This window comes from Protopterus annectens, chromosome 9.part0, assembly GCF_019279795.1.
Source record: "Protopterus annectens isolate FY-2018-M chromosome 9.part0, PAN1.0, whole genome shotgun sequence".
Lineage (NCBI taxonomy): Eukaryota > Metazoa > Chordata > Ceratodontiformes > Protopteridae > Protopterus > Protopterus annectens.
Window position 1 is genome coordinate 1,273,285,096 of NC_056743.1, and position 21,836 is coordinate 1,273,306,931.

The 21,836-nt window shown below is 44.3% G+C and overlaps 1 protein-coding gene across 1 annotated transcript in view; it reads right to left on the reverse strand.

Moving 5' to 3' along the window:
* The window catches only part of LOC122810655 (glycerol-3-phosphate acyltransferase 1, mitochondrial-like), a 701,052-nt gene that overhangs the window by 671,606 nt on the left and 7,610 nt on the right, over positions 1 to 21,836 (reverse strand). Inside the window, exon 3 of the mRNA XM_044082228.1 lies at positions 1,226 to 1,348. Coding sequence (XP_043938163.1) covers positions 1,226 to 1,348 — 123 coding nt within the window. The remainder of the gene's footprint in view (positions 1 to 1,225; positions 1,349 to 21,836) is intronic.

Genomic DNA, 21,836 nt, shown 5'->3' on the forward strand with positions numbered 1-21,836 from the left:
TTTAAAACACACAGATTCATTGGGCCAGATTCCAAAAGAGTTGGTCTCAATGCAAGTCTGCCTGGATTCCGAAAGACTTGCTCTCACTAAGCGACTTACTTCAGTGCAAGGCCGATCTATAACCAGGCTTACTATGGAGGACCAGATTCCAAAACACTTACTCTCACAGTATGGCCTCAATGTAGCCAATCACTTACACAGAGCAAGTCTTTTGGAATTGAGGCAATTCTATAAGTATATATGTTGCTGTTTAAAAAGTCAGGCCTTTAAGAAGTTGGCAGGGAAATTTTCATTCTTTTTACATGTGCATAAAATTAGATTAAAATAATTTGTTCACTAAAATTCACGATGTTATCCAGGGCACAAAAATGTTCTTACTTTGCATTTGAAGTTACAGGCAAAGACAAAGGATATTTTATATGCAAGAGTCCAATACAATTCCTCTCAAAAATTTCACAACATGCTAAACTATTGTGGAGATGACACCACAAAACTGGACAATCTATTTTCCCTACAACATTCTGACTATTTCTATCCAGGGAGCAAAAATTGCCAAAACAGACATAAGAGGGTATTGACATTCTAAAAAATGTTAATTTCTAGAGGAGATGACTAATCAGCTATCCCAACCAGTACATGCTTTTTCATTTAGATTCCCTTTTTCCTCTAGGATTTAGCACATTTGTTTATCAATGTCACACGTCTTCCTAAACAATCAGCTACCTGAAGCAGAGGGATAAAGCCATGACAGCAATCCAGACAATTTGTGACTGAACAGCCACCCAAGTGCTGGAGAAACTAATCAGGGAGGACAGAAGTGGCCAATGGAGAATCACCCATCTAGGAGGTAAGGGGGATGCCTGATTCTCTGCAATGATGGCACTTACAGGAGGCAACAAGAATGCACCAGAAGCACTGCTTACCCACATGGCAAGGTTTGCCAAGCAATACTTTACACTATAGCCTGGCTCTGCAGGAGTGTGCCTGGTAGGACAGCCAAAATGGAAAACGTTACCAAAGCAGGAAACCGACAGATTTTAAGCTTCTGCAAATGATTGCTTCATTTATGTATAATTTCTATTTTAACGTAATTGTGAACTGCCAACTGTGAAGAGTTAAGGCTAAAATGTGTACAAGGACCAGACTACCAACTCATTTACCAACTAAATAAAATTAAACTTTGTTCCCATAAAGAATACGATTTAGTCCTACTCCATGTTCTTACCCAACTGTCTGGAGTACACACTTCACAGCAACGCCCCATAAACGGTCGACAAGCACCTACGAAAGGAGTTATCTTTTCTGGAAACAGAGCTGCAGTCATATTGAAAGGCAGAAAGATATTCTTCTGAAAGGAAAAAAATAATTATATAAACAATGACAAAGAAAGAATAAAAACCCACAAAGACAGCAAAAAAGACTAAAAGCCCGTAGACGCTAGCAAATTTATGTTTATCTTGAGTTATTTTAAGAATTCCAAGCTCTAGCAGCTTGCTTCCATTCTCTTCCCTTGTTCAGGCAATCCCAGCAGACACTATCTTTCAGCCATGCAAAATGTGTCAGCAAGATGAGCACCCAATGATACTGGTGCCAGATGTCCTTCATCTTTAAACTCCCTCCACAAGCCTAAAGGTCCATACCCTTTAACTTTTCTAAATGTCTCTAATGGGTAAAAGACCTTCTGAGACACTATCAAGTAAATTAGATAGACAACTGCCCAGTTAACTCCTGTCAGACATGCTCAGTTTTAATTTTCTTACCTCCCTCTAATGACCCCAAACTGCTTCTCACTGTCTGCCGTAGCAGAGTGAATGATTTGCTGCTTTACAAAGCACCATACTGAAATTGTGTCTATTCTTCTTGAAGCATGGACCCATTCCTGCAATATCTGATGCACATAGAGAGTCTACTAAGCACAATTTTAACAGTCCACATCTTGCAGCATTTAAAGTAGGAATTTGATCAGCCATTTTATGCAGTACATTGTTAAACAGGTTGGCTACTAGGTTTTAACATTTAACAAGTAGAAACATGCTAGAAAATGTACTGTGGTCAATATAAATGTATACTTCAAGTTAAAGATCAAATTGAAAAAAAGAAGTTATGTACTCACCATAACGTTCCATGTGTATTGTCCATCTTCTCCTTCATTCTTACCAGATTGGGTTCAGATCCAATCCTCGGATCCATCTCGGCCTTTATTTTCAAGCTCTAGGTCCACTGCTAGCTCGTGGCTAAAACCCCTATCCCAGCATGCACTAGAACCATCTCCAGATCTTGTTTGCCCCAACTGTAAGGCTATAAGTAATTCAATGCAGTAACTAGAGGCTGATGGAGGACAGAGTTCAATGGAAATCCAATTGATTAGACTCAAGTCTCCTAGGAGCTGAGAAAGGAAGAGGGAAGGAGGGTGGGATGCAAGAATGAAGGCGAAGATGGACAACACACATGGAACGTTATGGTGAGTACATAACGTCTTAATGTGATGTTGTCCTATCTCAACTTCATTCTTACAAGGTTGGGACAGCATCCCTGGCACTTAGAGACTCGGGTGACTCAAGGGAGAATATTCTGCAAAATCAAGGATCCAAAAGAGGTCCTATTCCTGGAGGCCAAATCGACTTTGTAATGAGTGATAAAGGTATGTGGTTTAGCCCATGTTGCTGCTGCACAAACGGTATCAATTGGTAATTTAGCCAGAAAAGCTGAGGAAATTGCAATGACTCTTGCAGAATGGGCTCTAATTCTTCCTGGAAGTTCCTTATTTTGAGACTTAAGTATTACTAACTTTAATATTACAATTAAGACATAAGTTACACAGTCTGAAAACCACTTAGAAAGTGTAACCTAGAGACGGGATACTCTTTCTTTGAGTGTGAAAAGAAAATAAATAACTGATCAGATTTTCAGAATTCTGCAGTTCTGTGCAAATAAAAACGTAATTGTCTATCTACATCCCGTAATTGTCTTTCTACATCCAGATGATGTGATATGTACTCTGCTTTGTTTTCATAATTCGGGAAAAAAAACTGGTAACTCCATAGATTTGCCTCTGAAGTTACCTTGAGCAAAAAAAAAAAAAAAGAGGGATTTGTTCATAAGGACACTAACTTTATGGAAAAGCAAGTATGGAGTCTTTATGGACTAAGCTTGTAACTCTGGCAGTCTTCTAGCTGAGGTAATTGCTATCAAGAAAATTATTTTCCAGGCAAGAATTTCAATTCCCAAGAGGATGCAGGTTGAAAAGGAGGAAAAGATATGCGGGAAAGGACAAAATTCAAGTCCCATGTACTGGGGGATGTTTGATAGGGGGACTTAAGGTAACCTTAAGAAAAGCTTTGCATAGTTTATGAGACATTATGTTAGAACCAGTGTCTCCGAAATGAAAATTGAAGTATTCTAAATAGTAGGTTCAGCAGCACCGTCACTGAATAGTTTTGCCAGGAAATCTAGAATGAAACTGACTGGAGCAAAAAGAGTCAATATTATTATGACTAGCCCATAATTAGAATATTTTCCATTTGCTTTTATATATTTTCCTTGATGAAGCCTTATGACAAGATATTAGAATGTGTCTGACTGGAAAGGAGCGGTTTGGAAACCTGGCTATCATTGGAATTGGAGCAGCCAAAGTGTCAGTTTGAGGGTCTGAAAGGATAGATGCAGCGTTCCTGACACACGAGTCAGAAGGTCTGAAACTGGGTTCAGAATCCAGGGATCCTCTCGAACATGAGGCCATAGGAAGGGGAACCAGATTTGACAAGGCCGGTATGGAGCAATGAGTATCAAAGTCCCTTTCCAAATAACTAGCTTTCTGGAGGACTTTGGGAATTAATAGAAGGGGGGGGCATAGAGGACGCCCGGAGGCCAATCATGAACAAGTGCTTCCCTTGGTGACCCCCCCCCCCCTCGGAGTGGGGAAAAGAGCAAAGTAGTGCTGCATTTGGCATTCATGGACATTGCAGACAGGTCACAGCAAGGCTGGCCCCATTTTTGGAAAATCTTTTCCGCTATTTTCTGACTTAGGGACCACTCGTGAGGCATCAGAATCTCTCTGGTGAGTATACCCGCTATCATGTTGGATTTCCCCGGGATGTGTGTTGCAACCAGAAAATGTTGGGAGGAGGGTTGCCCATTGCAATACTCTCACAGCCTCTTGACAAAGGAGGCAGGATCTGGTTCCTCCTTGTTTATGGACCATACAAATGACATGTTGTCTGTCTGGATTGCAATAGTTCCCAGAGGAGAGAGTCCTGGAATGCTTGCAACACTAAAAGCACCGCTCTCATCTTTAGGACACTGATGTGCAAGTGGGCCTCCTGATCCTGCCAGGTGCCTTTAACTGTCCTTCCCAGATAATGTCCCACTCACTCTGACAAGTGTCTGTGGTCACTGTGGCCACTGGTTGGTGAAGAACAAATGGTCGTCCTAGAGTCACAGCAGTAGCGTAAAGCCACCAACCAAGATCCTTCCTGTAAATTTCTGTTATGATTACTCTGAGAGACCTTGGCAGTTCTTGCATTGACCGCTGGAGTGGATAGCAACCACTGAAGAATTCTCATGTGTAGATGTGCTAAAGGGATTAAAACTATTGCTGCTGCCATGGTTCCTATAGCTTTCAGAACCATCTTTGGACTTTTTTCCTTCTCAAAATGTATGCCATCTGACATCTTAGAACTTGGATCCTTTTTGATGGAAGTCTGTCTGTCATTTGTGTCGAGTTTAATTCTGCCCCTATCAATACCACATGCTGAGAGCCCCAAGACTGATTTTTCATAGTTTATTGTAATCCCTACGTGGGAGCACAGTTGCAAGGCTGTATCTCTGGCTTTCATTAGCAGATGTGTGGTTGTGACACGTTAAGAGGCAGTCGTCTAAGTATGGAAACACCCGGAATCCAAGTCGTCTTAAGTGAGCCACTACTACTGCCATACATTTGGTGAACTTTCTGGCGGCTGTAGTGAGGCCAAGAGGCAGAGCTCAAAATGGTTAGTGACTGGCTCCCAGCCGAAAGTGCAGATATCTTCGGGATCACCTGTCCATTTTTATGTAGTAGTACGCATCCTGGAGATCAATAGAGCACATCCAATCGTCTTTTCCAACGAATGGGAGTATCGACTGCAGTGTCACCATCCGGAACTTGGCCTTTTATATTGATTTGTTGAGTAGGTTCCAGATCCTATTTGGTCTGCCGGGATTTCTTGGATGACTCTCTTGTCAAACACCTTTTGAATTTCTAAAGTTGCTTGTTCCTTTTGACTGGATGGAACATCTGGAACTTTTCTGATCTTTGGGACTGGAAGAGAAAAATGTATGTTGTAACCCCTGCATATGATGATCTGTACTCATTTGTCTTTTGTCAGCAGATGCCAGGCTTCTGCGTATAAAGATAAGCAACCCCCGACTGTATCCAGAGCTGAACAGTCGGGGCTCCATTCAGGAGAGCTGAAAGGGCTTGCCAAAGAAAGATTTTCTGTCTCCCTGATTGTGCAGACCCCATCTGCCACAAGGTCGGCATTTTCCATTATTACTTCCCCCTCTGCCTCAGGGAGAAGATTCACCATGTGTGTCCTGAAAAGATCACAGATTTCCGAAACCACATTTTACCACTACCTTTCTTAAGGTCTAGTAGGCATGGAAAAACAAGACTCCTACGGCAGACAGAGTCTTTCCTTCTGTTCACACCTGGTGAGTGTGTCCTTTACTTTAGGTCCAAACAAAGACGAGCCATCGAACAGGGCATTTATAAAGGAAGACTTATGTGATTTTGCAGAATCCTTTAAGCACATCCAGATATGTCTCCTTAAGGAAATTCCGGACCCCACAGCTCTACTCGCCCCATCGGCTGCATAGGAGGTAAGTCTCATGGAGGTGTTGAACCCCGAAGTTAAGGTAGCAAGCTGAGAAGATATTTTATTTGCAACCCCTTCAGATAATTAACCTTGGAGGGCATCTCCTAGCTCCTTCAGAAAATCCCTTTGCAGTCTTGTAAAAGGAGTGAGTTAAGTTCAGCGATCTAAGAAAAAATGCCCTTTCCATACCTGCCCATTGTCCGAGACTCCCTGTTTGGGTGATGGACAGATGAAGATGACTCAAGAGTTTTTTCTTAGTGGCTGCCGCCACAACCATAGCATCTACTGGGACCCCCCTTCGTTAAAAAGACCTTATCTGAGGGGGATGTAATAAATTTATTTGGCCTCCTAGAAACAGGTTCCACTGAATCTGGAGATTCCCACACCTTTTGGGAAGGAAACTAGGTCCATCGAAAGGCGGACACACCCAAGAGGTGGAAGGGTGAGATCTGAAGGCCTTCAGGTACAAGGACTCCTCAGCGGAAGGGTTGGTAGACTTCCAGCCGCCTCTCTGTTTAAGCATTTCCAGGATGTCTACTACGGACACATCATCAGAAGGCGACCGTGGGGACCCTTAAGCTTCATCGAGGTCCTATCAGAAGTGATGGACTCCTCTGGGGAGTCCAAGTGTTTCTCTTGCACAGTCCCTTCAGAGTGACCTCTTCAGAAGGATACTCTGGGGAGGTTTCGGAAGAATGTGGTGTGCTCTCTGTGGGGCATCTTGAGGCCTAGGATCTCTGCGTCCCTGTGGATGCAAAGGTATAGAGGCAAAAACCAGTGCTATAGTGAAAGAAACATATGGAGATGATTGTGGACCTGTGGAAACAGCACCCTTTTCATTAAAGTCTCAAGTCCCTTTTCCAAGAAAATCCCTGGATCCGAAGAAACCAAGGGACCCCTCCCCCCGAAGCCAAGGACAACTGACCCGAAGCTAAGGTAGGAGCTGAACTCAGCCGAGCAGAGGCTCTCAGAGGCAATGTCAGAACAGACAACCCCCCCCCCCGACCCAACTGGCGAGTGTCTGCCCCTAAACTCCTCCAGCTCCGATGGAGCCGAGGACATCTGAGCTGTGATCAGATCTGAAGAACCTGTGGTAGGTCTCGGATCAGACAGTTCCACTAACCCCAGCTCCGGATCTTCTGACTCTGAAGCCAGGGGTTGGATCGGAGGAGGAATCTGAGCAGAAGAGAATGATGTCATAGGATCCGAAGCCCTTGGGTCAGATCCAAAAATAACTTGTCCAGCGCCAGTGCATCACTTGGATCCATAGTCATCTAACAAACTCCTAGAAGATCGAGTCGAAGAGGTGGGTGACTTCGACCTATGTAAAACTGGAGATCTAAGAGTAGGGTTGATTGGTCCCAAGGTTGGAGACTGGCTCCATAGCTCAAATTCAACCGGCACCGAGATAGAAGGTGTCGGAACAGAAGAACCTTTGTCGGATCAAACTTTGGATCTGAGGAGGAATTTTTTTGATCTTTTTTGTCAGCCCCAATAAAGTGGTAGAGGAAGATCTCATATTTATCCGATTTAGGGAGATTTGTCTGATTTGGCTGAACCCAGACCTTCTTCCAGTGCCTCTGAGAAGGTTTTTTTTTTTAAAAGTCCTTTTATTATTAATTTTTTTTTCCTCTCCAGGAGGGCTCTGTGATTAAAAGCGTGACAAATACAGCATGACTCCTGGAGATGGATGGCCCCAAGCCAATAAACACGGTGTGTGTTTATCACTCAGGGGCATTTTCTTTCCACATTTATCACATTTTTTGAAACCCAACGATTTAGATTCCTTGCCAGACATTTTGACGAAGAAATACAAAACAGAATAGAGGGTTTTTCTTATTATTATTATTTTTAGAATAATATACGCAGGCTACACCCTCTAACTTAAATGGGTGAAGCTATTAAAAAGAAGGGCAACACTAAAGAGAAGGGGAAGTGACAGAGGCCTCCAAATTAAACGGGCTCTGACAAAAACAGAAAATAGAAGACAAAAGCCCTCTAAATAAAACAACTATGTTACAGTCCTCTAACTTAAACTGTAACCGTACCCTATTAAGGGTTTAGTGCACAATCCAGGAGGAGGAACAAGGTCTAACGAAAGACGACAGCCAACTGCAAAAAAACAACACAAAAGCGACAACAGATAGCTAGTTATAAACACAATTTTAGATAAGAGTCAGAGAAATCATTCAAGTTTTGAAAAACAGCCAAAAACCGACAAGGAAAAATTATACTTAGCCACAGCTTAGAGATGAACACTATCTTGTTCAGCGGCAAATAAGATCTGGAGATTGTTCTTGTGGATGCTGGGAAAGGGGTTTTAGCCAAGAGCTAGCAAGGGACCTCGAGCTTGAAAATAAAGGCAGAGACGGATCAGAGCATCAAATCTGAACCCAACCTGGTAAGAATGAAGGCGCGATAGGACAACATTACATCTAAAGTTATGCGGCTGTCATTTACCAAAATAAAACACATTCATAATGTTCTGAATTTTCATTTAGTCTGAATACACTGTGTAAGCTAATACAGGTCCATTCTTCAGCCCAAATATACTTAATCTGGCTTAAGCCATCCATAAAAGCCATGCTGGAAATTGACATTTTCAGATCTTCACAGCCAGAAAAACTGAAGTCTATCAAGAGATAAGCATGGCATGCGATGAACAAGTAGCATAAGAATTTACACTGTAAGCACATCATAATGATCTACAACTGATAAAACGCTAGGTTTCAGGAGATCAAAAGGTCTGATAAAAAAACTGTATAATTCAATTAATTATAAAAGTTTAAAATAGTGGAATCGCTGCTACAACAGTGAGGTTTCCTTCAAAGATCTAATGTTATGGTAATTACTCTCAGAATGCACTAAACTTTTTGGGAATGGTCACTGGAACAATAAATCCTAAAACATGGATGGAATGAGAAGTAAAGTTGGAATTAAGCCGCAACAGTAGGTAGTTAACGGATTCCCTGCAACATGATGGCTTACCCCTCTTGGACATGGCATCTGGTTTACAGCATAAAAAGTACAGTTTTGTACCTACCATAAATGTAGATGTTCGAAGATCCACATTGCTGCAGTCCTTACACTTGGGTAGTCTGCTGTCCTCGGTCGGCCCGAATATCAAAGTATAAGGCTGACGTCGGTCAAGGCGCATTTGACTGACATCAGGACGTCAGGGTACAAATGCGCATGACCAACGTCATATCCTCAGTCTTTTCTTGCCCTAGATGTCAGAAGACCCTAAAAAGAAAGGTCAAAACCAAAAGACAGCAAACAACCAACCAACCACCCTTGCACTAAAAATATGTACAATATATACAATATACACCATATTGACAACCCAACCCACACAACCGCCTCTAACTACAGAGGGGAAGGAGGGAGGGTAAATTGGACTGCAGCAATGTGGATCTTCGAACATCTACATTTATGGTAGGTACAAAACTGTACTATGTTCTTCATCTCACATTGCTGCAGTCCTTACACTTGGGTAGAATCCCAAAGCATAGGTAAGGGAGGATGGCAAAACTATAAGGAAGCAGGAGCTGCCAAAATGCCCTGCAAAATAGCAGTGGCAAAACCAGCCCTAGATTTAGAATAAAGTGGAAGGTGATAATGCCTAGAGAAAGTATGCACTGAACTCCAAGTAGCTGCCTCCAAAATATCTTTAGTTGCCACCCCCCTCAAAAAAGCTGTCGAAGTGGCAGTAGCCCTAGTGGAATGAGGCCTAATCCCAGCTGGAATCTCCTTGCCATGATGGGAATAACAGAAAGCAATGCAAAACCCAATCCACTTAGAAATAGTTTGTTTTGACACAGGCTTGCCCTGAGAACTCAAAGCAAAAGAAACAAATAACTGCTGAGACTGCCTGAACCCTTTAGTTCTGTCCAAATAATATCGCAACTGCCTGTGTACATCTAAAGTGTGCAAAATCTTTTCCCCTTTATTTTGGGGATTTGCATAAAAAGTAGGCAAATGAATAGTTTGGTTTAAAGCCACACTAGAAACCACTTTGGGCATAAAGGAAGGATTAGTACGTAAAGATACCCTATCCTTATGGAAAATTAAGAAAGGCTCAACCGCCATAAGGGCCTGCAATTCAGAAACCCTTCTTGCAGAGGTAATGGCCAACAAAAAAGCAGTCTTCCATGATAAATATTTCAACTCGGTAGTAGCTGCAGGCTCAAAAGGTTGTAAAGTGAGTTTCTCCAACACAAAATTGAGATCCCAAGCAGGAGTAGGAGCTCTACGTGGGGGTCTTATATTCTTTGCCCCTCTAAGAAATTGCTTGAACAAAGGATGAGAAAACAATGGTGGGTCACAATCATAGTGAGCCGAAATTGCTGCAGCATGAACCTTAATAGAAGAGAAGGACAAACCTTTGTCCAGTAACTCAGTAAGATATTGAAGAGCCACACTTAAATTAGGCTCAGAAACATCAAAATCCTTTGCTGCACTCCAAAATAAAAATCTCTTCCATTTATCTGCGTACACTTTCCTTGTACTAGGCCTTCTAGCTTCCAAAATAACATTCAAAACTTGCTGTGGAAGTTGAGACCCACTATGGTTCAAAACAGAATATGCCAGGCTGTTAGGTGAAGAGAGTGAAGCTTGACATTGAGCAAATGACTGTCCTCCTGAGACAACAGGTGTGGAATCGAAGGCAAAGGCCATGGAGGCTCCCGTACCAGGCTTTTCAGTAATGGGTACCAATGCTGTCGAGGCCAATCTGGAGCTATCAAAATCATCCTTGGCTTGTCCTGTCTGGCCTTTAGTAGTACCTTTGGGAGGAGAGGCAGAGGTGGAAAGGCATACACATGAAGATTGCTCCAATTGAAGGAAAGAGCATCCACTTTCCAAGCTGTGGGATGAAACCTTTTTGTGCAAAACTTTGGCAGCTGGTGGTTTAGTGGAGAAGCGAACAGATCTATGTCTGGAGTTCCCCATGACACTGTCAATTTCTGAAATACATGAGGATCCAATTTCCACTCGTGGGGATCCATAATTGCCTGCTCAACACATCTGCTAAGGAGTTCTGTGCTCCGGCAGAAACCTTGCCTGAAGATTTAGCTGTAAACTGAGAGCAGTCTCCCACAAAATCATTGCTTGCCTGCATAGAGGATAAGAATGTGTTCCCCTTGCTTGTTGATGTACCACATGACAGTTGTGTTGTCTGTTAGAATCAACACCTGCCCTGGAAGAAGTAAATCCTTGAAAGCTATTAATGCAAACTGGACTGCTAACATCTCCTTCAAGTTGATATGTAGATGTTGTAGTCTGGCAGGCCACTTGTCTTGTATCCACTTTCCATTCAGATGAGCTCCCCAAGCTTTGTCTGAGGCATCTGTCGTTAGAATCTGACTCGCCTCTGGCCGGGTCACAGAGAGTCCCTTGTTTAGGTGACATTCCTGAGCCCACCACAACAATTCCTTTTGAATGCAAGGTATTATTTGAATGACAGTATCCAGATCCTGGCAGTGCTGTGTCCATACATTTTTGAGATACCATTGTAACTTCCTCATATGCAGTTTGGCATTGGGAAGCACCAGAATACAAAATGCCATGAACCCCAAGGCTTGAAGGACTGTCCTTGCAGTCAGCCTGGACTGATGAGGCAATTGATGAAAGTAAAGGGAAAGATTCTTCTGTTTGTCCGGGGTCAAAAAGGCCATCTGGGATGCTGTATTCAGTCTTACACCCAGAAAACACATGTCCTGAGAGGGTACTAGACTGGACTTTATTTCGTTCACAGAATACCCCAGGCATCTTAGCACTGCTATCACATATTCCAAATGATGAAGAAGCTCGTCCCTTCCTTGAGCCAGAATCAGGCAATCGTCCAAATAAGGATAGATCTGTATTCCTTTTAGCCTGAGGAAAGCTATCACTGGAGCCAGAACTTTCGTGAACACTCTGGGCAGTAGATAAGCCAAAGGGCAATGCAGAGAACTGATAATGAGAAGTCCCAGCCGAAAACGCAGATACTTCCTGCAACTCAGTCTGATAGGAACATGAAGGTAAGCCTCCTTGAGATCCAAAGTTACCATCCAATGATCTTTGCCCAGCAGAGGTAAAAGCTGTTGTAACGTCAACATTTTGAACTTGGGAATGTCCAGATAAGTGTTGAGGGTAGATAAATCCAAAATTGGTCTCCACGTGTTCCCTTTCTTTGGCACTAGGAACAGGCGAGAATAAAATCCTAGGCCCACTTCTGGCATAGGGACCGGCTGTATGGCCCCTATTTGAAGTAACAGAGAAATTTGTTTGTGAGCCTCTATTCTTTGTTGAGGAGGAACGTCTGGCATGCCTTTGAAAGGAGGCAAGGTATGGAAATAAAACCTGTAACCGTGGTGTATGATATCCAATACCCATCTGTCTGGGGTAATCAAACTCCAATTTTCCTTGAAAAGTGCCAACCTTCCTCCCAAAGGTGCTGCCAGACAAGAAGGCTCGGGCAGCTGAAAAGGTAGGTCATTGGGTCTGTTTACGAAAGGACTGACCCCTGCCCTCACCCGAAGACTGTGCTGGTGAACTCCCTGTTCTAGGCCTGAAAGAGCCCTGAGCTCTGCCCCTACCATGTCTAGACCTACCCCTAGACTGGGAATCATAAGAAGGATACGTCCACCCCTTGGTAGGCCAATTTCTACTAAACTTTGGAGGCTGAACCTGCAAAAAATCTTTAACAGTCTGCATAGACTTAGCCTTGTCTTCCATTTTCTTTAAGACTGCCTCAACAGGAGAACCAAACAACACATCAGATTGTAAAGGAGCATCTAAAATCCTTGTCTTAACATGGTCAGATAAATTCTGATCCCTCAGCCAGGCGTGCCTGCGAAGAACTGACCCAGTGGCAGCCACCCTAGACGAGGCCTGCACAGCATCAAAACCACATTGCAAAGAATGCTTACCCACCTGTTCAGAAACATGTACTAAATCTTGTAACTCTTTACACTCAATACCTTCCGCCAGAGCATCTACCTTAGACTTCAATTGTGAAAGGAGATAGTTTTGGTATTTCAACATGTGAAACTGGCAATTCAAAGCCCTCATAGCTAGGGTGGAAGAAGTATAAACTTTCTTTCCCCATCTATCCAAAGCCCTGGCCTCTTTATCTGGAGGGACCGGATTTTTGACAACAGAAGCCTTAACACCTTTAGGCCCCTGACTAACAGTTTCTGGGTCTGCCCTAGGACACTTAAAAAGATACTTATGAGCTTCAGGCACCCTGTAATACCTATCCGGTTTAACAGGAGCAGGAGGCAAAGAATCAGGATTAAGAGAAGCCTCTGCAAAAACATCTTCCACCACATCCAGAACAGGAGGTATAGCCAAAGGCCTATGCTGGGGTAAAAACAAAAATTCCCTAAGCCTTTTCCTGGAATCAGAGAAATCCTGACCTTCCCACTTAAAATGCTCCCTCATGGAATGAAGAGTCTCTGAAAAAGAAAAATCCTCAGGAGGAGAAGCAGAAGGAGTAGAATCATCCACATCAGAATCAGAATAAGGAGAATACTCCTGCAAGTCTTCAGCCGAAGACTCTGACACATCCGAAGCCTGCTCAAAACTCCCTAGCTCAGGTTCCACCCTAGGTCTCTTATCAGGAGGGGGCAAAGAACCTCTAATCAAAGTAATCAAATCTTCTGCCATTTTAAGCATATGCTTCTTGGGCACAGTTCCTGAAGAACTAGGGGTGACACCAACTGAAGCTAAACCTGGCCTGCCTCTGGGAGAAGCCTTGGAAACAGAAGGAGAGGGCCTAACCACCCTAGGAAGGGAGGGGAGTACAGAAACCTGAGAAGCCCCTTCAGCCTGACCTGCCTCCTGAGAGGCCACATCCTGCAATAACAAAGTCTCTCCCTGGGACTCCAAAGAAACCTCCGGCGGAACCACCGGCTCCACCGACACCTCTAAAGAACCGGCGTCCGGTATGGACGGTTCTTCTAGCCTAGGCTTAGCTGCTTTGTCCTTGCGCTTCTTCGAAGAAGCGGGCGTCGGAGCATCCGGCGGCATTTTATAATTGCACCGCTTCCCGAAGACTAACCTGGCACAATCTAACCTTCTCTTTATAGTGCGCTTATTGAATCTAGCACAAGAGCGACACCCAACAACGTCGTGCTCAGGCCCTAAACAAGGAATACACAAAGTATGATAATCTCTATGCGGTATCTGTTTCCCACAAGAAATACAGTTATTCACTTTTTCTGACATCCGGTAAACCACTGAGGCAAGAAAAAACTAAAATATTCCCCAACGGGGTACTTAGCCAACTTTGACTCGGTCTGAAACTCCGAATTCGAAAAATTTCAGAACGCCGAACGGCACTTGCAACGCTGCTTCTGCATCGGACCATGCGGCAAAAAAGACTGAGGATATGACGTTGGTCATGCGCATTTGTACCCTGACGTCCTGATGTCAGTCAAATGCGCCTTGACCGACGTCAGCCTTATACTTTAATATTCGGGCCGACCGAGGACAGCGGACTACCCAAGTGTAAGGACTGCAGCAATGTGAGATGAAGAACATTGGGCAGCTCTTATTATATTCTGAGTGAAAACATTTCTAAAATAAGCATGGATGGACGTTCTAGAGGAGTATGCATAGTTAGGTCCTTAAACTACTTGTTTCTATCAAAAAAAGGCAACACAACTTGGCAAGATCTTTTTTGAATCCATGCAAGGGATAAAAAGATTAATCAAGGTTTTACACAACCTCAAACTTTCCCCAAACAATATCCTGGCTGCTGGTGCCCATCTGGTATGAGAAGGAGGCATTCCCCCATTGTTATACCATCACCCTGGTTACCAGAGATTGATTAGTGGCTTAGGCAATTAATGTCACAGTTAAAAAAGAATGGGAGGAGGGAGGGGTTTGACATGGCTGTGTACTACATTAGTGCCCTTACAGGATAAGCTTGTTCAGCTTGAGGGCACAAATTAGGATCGCCAAACTCCTGCTGATGGTGGTAGTCTTCATAATGGGTGTATTACTGTGCGCTCATGTGTGGAGGTACTGTGAATCTCCATGGTGCTGTAGGGATTGCTTAACCCTCCACCCAATGATATTCAGTTGAGAAATTTGCAACAACACAAACTACTTACTGTCCACCTCTATCACAGTCCTGGATATATCCTGCCCTAATGTATCTGGTCACAAATCCCCACTACTAGGGAACAAACAGTAAAGCCCTATAGCAGGAGGCTCACTGGGCAAAGAGGGGAAAGCTTGCAACTCACAAATTCTCCTTCCCTATATCAAGGACATCAAGAAGAAAAGGAGTATCCAGGAAAAAAAACTTGGACCTACTAAGTCTACATGCATGAAGGCATGTAATGATATCTTTTTCAACATGAAATTCATATCCCAACTAAAAACAAGGAAAGGGTTGCAAGCCTGAAAAGCAAGATATCTAACAAAAGCTCACATACAGCATGTAGACTACAAACTGGACAAGGTTCTATTTGGTTGTTTTCCATAGCAAATCATTACTGTTAAAGTTTTAAGTGCGAGTCAGCAGTGATTCAATTGTTTTACATATTTCCCTTTTCTTTTTATTGGGGTGACTGTGGAGTTTGTATAGACAAGTTCAGGAGGTATTGGTAGGTTGCCTTCCACATGCAAGGGTAGAGGGAACTTAATTAACCCTCTCAAGCAAGTAAGTTTTTAGAGGTACCTCATCTGGGCAAAACAAATTATTTTTTGGGAGTATGGCCAACAATACAGTCAGCTCCTCTACTGTAACCAGTCATTCAAGCCTGTGCGCTTCCTCCAGTAAAAGGGTGTTGCGGTTTATACAAACAAAACGCTCCCTCAGTTTGTGTAATCCACCCTCTCACTTCTCAGTGCTGAGAATCCAAGACTTCAAAGATGATTTGCTCAGCCTTCATCTGTCCGACAGGTATATCTGGCACCCTTTTGAGCCTTTAACAAATTACTGAAATTCCATAAATTCAGGAACTTGCTTCTAAAATACAAGTCAGCACCAAACAGTTTGAGCAATTCTAAATATCCATGTTAAATATCATTTCAAATTTCTCCTCCACCCTTACTGCCTGCCATTCAAATACTTGCCAGCCAGTTCTCTGCTACTCCTGCCATTCAAATTACTGAAAGGCTTGGAATGATTAAGTTAACTAGTAGGGCTAACCTCAGTGACATATTAAACAACTCCAACCAATGTAATTCTCCCTTCGATCTTGACAGCACACCACTCCTGATAACTAGAGCTGCAAAAGGAGAGGTTAAAACTCTAGTGTATAAGCATAACAAAGACTGCATCTCCTGAATCTGTAGCCAAAACTAAAGGTGTATGGTAAAATATTCCACCTGGCTAAGTATAAAAGGCATGCATCATACATAAAAGTTCCCTGTGAGCTATCAACCTGTTTATACTAGGGAAAAAATACTCGGGGGGGGTAAACAGAATGTACACCTCATTCTATTAAGTCCCCAAGTACTGTACTATATTCACCAGGCCCGTTATAGAACACTGATGGCAAAAGATGTCCCTATCATTGGGAAACTAACAGCACTGGGACCCCTTGCATACCACACCTAAATGACTAAATTCCAAGCACCCACCATAAAAAGAAGTTATGTACTCACCATAACGTTCCATGTAAGTTCTTTATCTCGTCTTTATTCTCACTGATGGGTTCAGAGCCGATCCTCGGCTCTGACACGGCTGATAGCAAAGCTCAAGGTTTGCCAGTAGCTCGAGACCAAGCCCCTTATCCCACAATGCACTGCTGGAATTACCTCAGATCTTGTTTGCTGCGAATATATATACCCTATTATTTTTTTCTTTTCTACAAGGAAGTACTTCCCAAAGAGGAAAAAGAAGTACTGAATAACCAGGATGGTACTAACCTCTAAGTCAACTGTCAGCCAGGAGGGATGGACGTGAGAATAGAGAGATAAACAACTCACATGGAACGTTATGGTGAGTACATAACTTCTTTATGTGAAGTTGTTAAATCTCGCCGTTTATTCTCACTGATGGGTAGCGTCCCTAACACCCTCAATCTTGGGTGGCTCAAGAAAGTACGTTTTTCAGTATCGTGGAACCAAAGGAAGACCTGTCCCTGGAAGCCTTATCTACTTTGTAATGCATGATAAAGGTATGAGGTTTAGACCAAGTGGCTGCAGCACAAATATTGTCACGGGACAATTTAGCTTGAAAGGCAGAAGACATAGAAACGGCTCTGGTAGAATGAGCCTTAGGTTTGTGTGTCAATGGCATGTTTGCATTCGCATAAACAAAGGATATACAATCTGATAACCACTTAGCGTTGTTTTAGCCACTGGATTACCTTTTCTGGCCTCCGAAAAGGATACGAAAAGTTGATCTGATTTTCTAATATCCTTAGTTATATCAAGATAAAATCTGAGCTGTCTGTGTACATGAAGTTTGTGCAGCATGTATTCCAATTTGTTAGAGTGGTTGGGAAAAAAAGACTGACAACTCAATGACCTGACTGATATTGGATTCAGAACAGACTTTAGGCAAAAAGGAGGGGTTTGTTCTGAGAGATACTCTATCAGCATGGAAAATCATGTAAAGAGGTCTGATAGATAATGATTGAAGTTCTGACACTCTGCAGGCAGAAGTAATGGCTACTAGAAATATAGTCTTCCAGGACAAATATTTGAGATTACAAGAAGATGCTGGCTCGAGGGGGGGGGGGGTATTATTTGAGACAGCATAAAATTCAAATTCCACGGAGAATAAGAGATTTTGACAGAAGGCCTCATGTGAAAAGCCCCTTTAAGAAAAGCCTTAGATAACTTATGGCCCAAAACGTTCAACCTGACGAATCCAAGGTTGAAATTTGATATATCGGCTAACTGGATTCCAACTGTGGCAGCTGCTGCTCCTTCCTTAAAAATCTTTGTCAAAAATTCTAAAATGGACGATAGAGGAGCTCGGAAAGGGTCGATTTTCTGTATATCTGCCCAAATTGAGAACCTGTTCCACTTACTGCGGTATAGTTTCCTGGTGGATGGCTTGTGAGAAGACAAATGGATTTGTCTTGTATCATCTGAGAGTGAATGAAGCCTGGCAATTAGGGGAAGTAGATTAGCCAAGCAGTCAGCTTTAGGGACTGCAGTGACGGATGGAGGTCCCCTGACGGGTGTGTCAGAAGGTCCAGAACTAGGTCCAGGATGCATGAATCACCCAGCAGATGATGGTGAAGGAAGGGGAACCAAATCTGTCGAGGCCAGTAGGGAGCTATGAGGATAACTGTCCTTCCCAGCGATTTTGCTTTCTGCAAAACCTTGGGTATCAATGGAATAAGTGGGAATGCATATAGGAGACCCGGAGGCCAATCGTGTACGAGTGCATCTCTCTGGGAATGTCCTAGAGGTGGTATTAAGGCAAAGTAGCTTCTGCATTTGGTATTGATGGGACTGGCAAAGAGGTTGCAGCAAGGGTGGCCCCATTTGCGGAAAATCAAATCAGCAACTCGGTTGAGAGACCACTCGTGAGGCAACAGTATTGCCATGCTCAGCTTATCCGCTATCACGCTGGATTTCCCCGGGATACGAGTTGCTATCAGAAAATGGTGGGACGACACAGCCCATTGCCATACCCGGAGGGCTTCTCGACAAAGGGGGTAAGACTTGGTTCTGCCTTGTTTGTTCAAGTACCAGACCGCTGACATGTTGTCCTTCTGAATTGCAATTGTCCCTAGAGGAAGAGAGTCCTGAAAGCACTGCAACACCAGAAGTACCGCTCTCAACTTCAGAACATTGATATGCAGATGTGACTCTTGATCAGTCCATGTGCCTTGGGCAGTCTTTCCCTGAAAATGCCCCCCGCAACCTATCTGGGAAGCGTCCGTGATCACAGTGGCTACGGGGGGGGGGGGGACAAAGGGTCTTCCGATTGTGACATGAAGAGACGTCAACCACCACCGAAGGTCTCTCTTGCAAGAATCTGTGATGAGAATCATGTGGTGCATTGGTAGCTTTTGGTAAGACCACTGAGCAGAGAGGAGCCATTGAAGGATTTGCATATGCATACTTGCGAGTGGTACAGCCAGGATTGCTGATGCCATCAAACCTAGCACCTTCAAGACCTCTGCTGCTGTAGCTTTGTTCTTTAACACCAGTGAGTTGATGTGTTGGCGAAGAAGTGAGACTCTTTCGATTGGAAGACGTACAGTGGTGGTTGAGTTATCTAACTCTGCTCCTATAAAAACGGTATGCTGCGATGGCGATAAGGCAGACTTTTCAAAGTTGACTGTAATGCCTAATTGATGGCAGAGTGTCAGAGTACATTGTGTTGCCTGAATCAACTGATGCCTGGTGGTAGCGGTGAGAAGCCAATCGTCTAGGTATGGAAACACCTGGAATACTAGACACCTCAGGTGAGCCGTGACCACTGCCATGCATTTGGTGAACACTCTGGGGGCTGTAGTGAGACCAAAGGGCAGGGCTCGAAACTGGTAATGATTGGCTCCCAGCCGGAAATGCAGGTGATCCCTGCAGCGTCTGTTCCATCTTTATGTGATAGTACATATCCTTGAGATCTATGGAGCATATCCAATCACCTTTCCCTAGGAAGGGAAGAATGGACTGAAGCATGACCATTTGGAACTTCTCTTTCTTTACGAATTGGTTGAGTCTGCTGCTGAGGTCCAAGATAGGTCTCCAGTCCCCTGTTTTCTTTGGTACCAAAAAGAATCTTGAGTAAGTTCCAAATCCAACGTGGTCTGCTAGGACTGGTTGGTTGACTTTTTCTAGCAATTTTTGGACCTCTACGATTACTTGTTCCCTGAGACTTGGTGGAACATCTGGGATTCTGTCTACAAGAGTGGGAGGGGAAGAGAATGGTATGAAATATCCTCTGAAAATGATGCTTTGTACCCATGTATCTGACGTTAGGTTTAGCCAGGCTTCTGGGTACAAAGATAAGCGACCCCTGACTACCTCCAGAGCCAGACAGCCGGGGCTCCTTTCAGGAGCACTGGTAGGGTTAACAAGAGAACTGGCCTCTGTCACCCCTGTTGCTGCGGACCCCCTCTGCCACGCGGGCGGTGTCTTCCGTTATAACCCCCTCCTCTGCCTCTAGAGGGGGTTTCTCCACGTGTGCCCTGAAAGGCTCCCTGTGCTTTTCGGAACCACATTTTCCTGCCCTTAGGGCCCTTGGGATAGGGCCGAGTAGGGGTAAAAATGGACTCCAACGGCACATAGGGTCTTGCATTCCTGCTCACACCTGGTTAAAAAGTTTCCTTTACATTAGGCCCAAACAGTGATGAGCCATCAAATGGGATGTTGATAAAGGAAGACAAAGGGCTCCGCAAAGGAACAGCGACGCATCCAGGCTCATCTCGGTAGAGCAATGCCTGAACTAGCGGTTCTACTCGAACCATCCACTGCATAAGATATGAGACACATGGACGAGTTCACAACTGAGTTTAGGGTAGCGAGCTGTATGCTGACTTTCTCGGAAACTCCTGCAGCTACTGTACCCTGGAGAGCATCTCCTAGCTCTTTCAGGAGATCTCTTTGCAGTCTCGTGAAATGAGTTAAATAGTTCAGCGATCGCAGAGAAAAAGTAGCTGAACTAAGCATGCGTTTCCCATACCTATCCATGATCCCAGAATCTCTGTTAGGAGAATGGATAGATGCGGATGTTTGGTGACTGCAGCTACCACCATGGCATCAACAGGCACTCCCTTGGTCAAAAAGGCTTTGTCCACTGGGGCAGAGATGAACTTATTTGGCTTCCGAGAGACAGCTTCCATGGCCTCCGGTGACTCCCATGCCTTACGAGAGATCAGCTCCATCAGCTCGTCGTAAGGCGGAGACACCCAAGAAGTGGAAGGTTGAGACCCAAAAGCCCTCAAGAGCACTGACTCGTCCTCAGTAGGGGGTTTTGGACTGCCAATCGCCCCTCTGACTCAGGATCTCTAATATCTCCGCAAAGGAGATATCCTCAGAGGGGGATCGAGGGGTCCCTTCTGACTCATCCAAGTCAGTGTCGGAAGTCAAACACTCCTGTGAGGAGTCCAAGTGCCTCTTCTTGCACAGTCTCTTCCTGGGTACCTCCTCAGTGGGGAGATCTGGAAAGGTCTTGGAAGAGCAGGGGATGAACCTGTGGGGCTACTTGAGGCTCAGGGTCTCTACTCTTCGGGGGACCGGTAGACGTAGAAGCTGACACAGGAGCTTGAGGGGAAAAGGGAGCCCAAACTTATGCCGACGATTTCTTAGGAGACAGGACACTCCGCATGGCATCGAAAGCACCATGGCTCCGACAAGAAGGGCTAGACTGATACGGAGGGACCATCCAATCCTACCACACTGAAACCATGGGCTCCGAGCCCGAGGTAGGAGCCAAGCTCATCAGAGCCAAAGCCCCGAGAGGAAGAGTCGGCACCGACAAATTGGTCCAACCATCCTCCCCGGACCAGACAGGAGAGTGTTGGCTACTAGCGTCCTCCGTCGGCACCGAGGATGTCCAAGTAGATGGAACCGATAACACCGCTGCGGTTCTCAGTTCCATAAGTTCAACAACCATCGGTTTGGGCTCCTTCGGCTCCAAGAGTCCAGTACGGCTCAGAGGAGGAGTAGTCAAGTCCGGTTCAATGGTCTTCGGCTCCGACGAAATAGTCAGGGCCAAAAACAATTTAGCAAGTCCTGGTGCCCGTAGAAGCTTCTGCACTAGCCGATCCATATCCATATCTGAGAGGCTGACCGAAGACTTTGAGGAATGCACCAAATGTGCTGACTGGAGCATAGGAAATGAGGGAACCTCAAGAGACTGGCTCCAAACCAAAGGGACACTCTGTTCCAAAGACTGTGGAACCGATGACCCTGTACCCTCTGATCTTTTTGCCTTCTTAGTAAGTTTAGAATCTGAAGATTTTGAAGAAGTGCTGGCACCTTCCTGGCTACTGAACGCCTCACAAAGTATGCTGCAGCAACCCCCATCAATGAGTTTTCACCTTCTCTCCAAGATGAGTGGCAAATACAGAT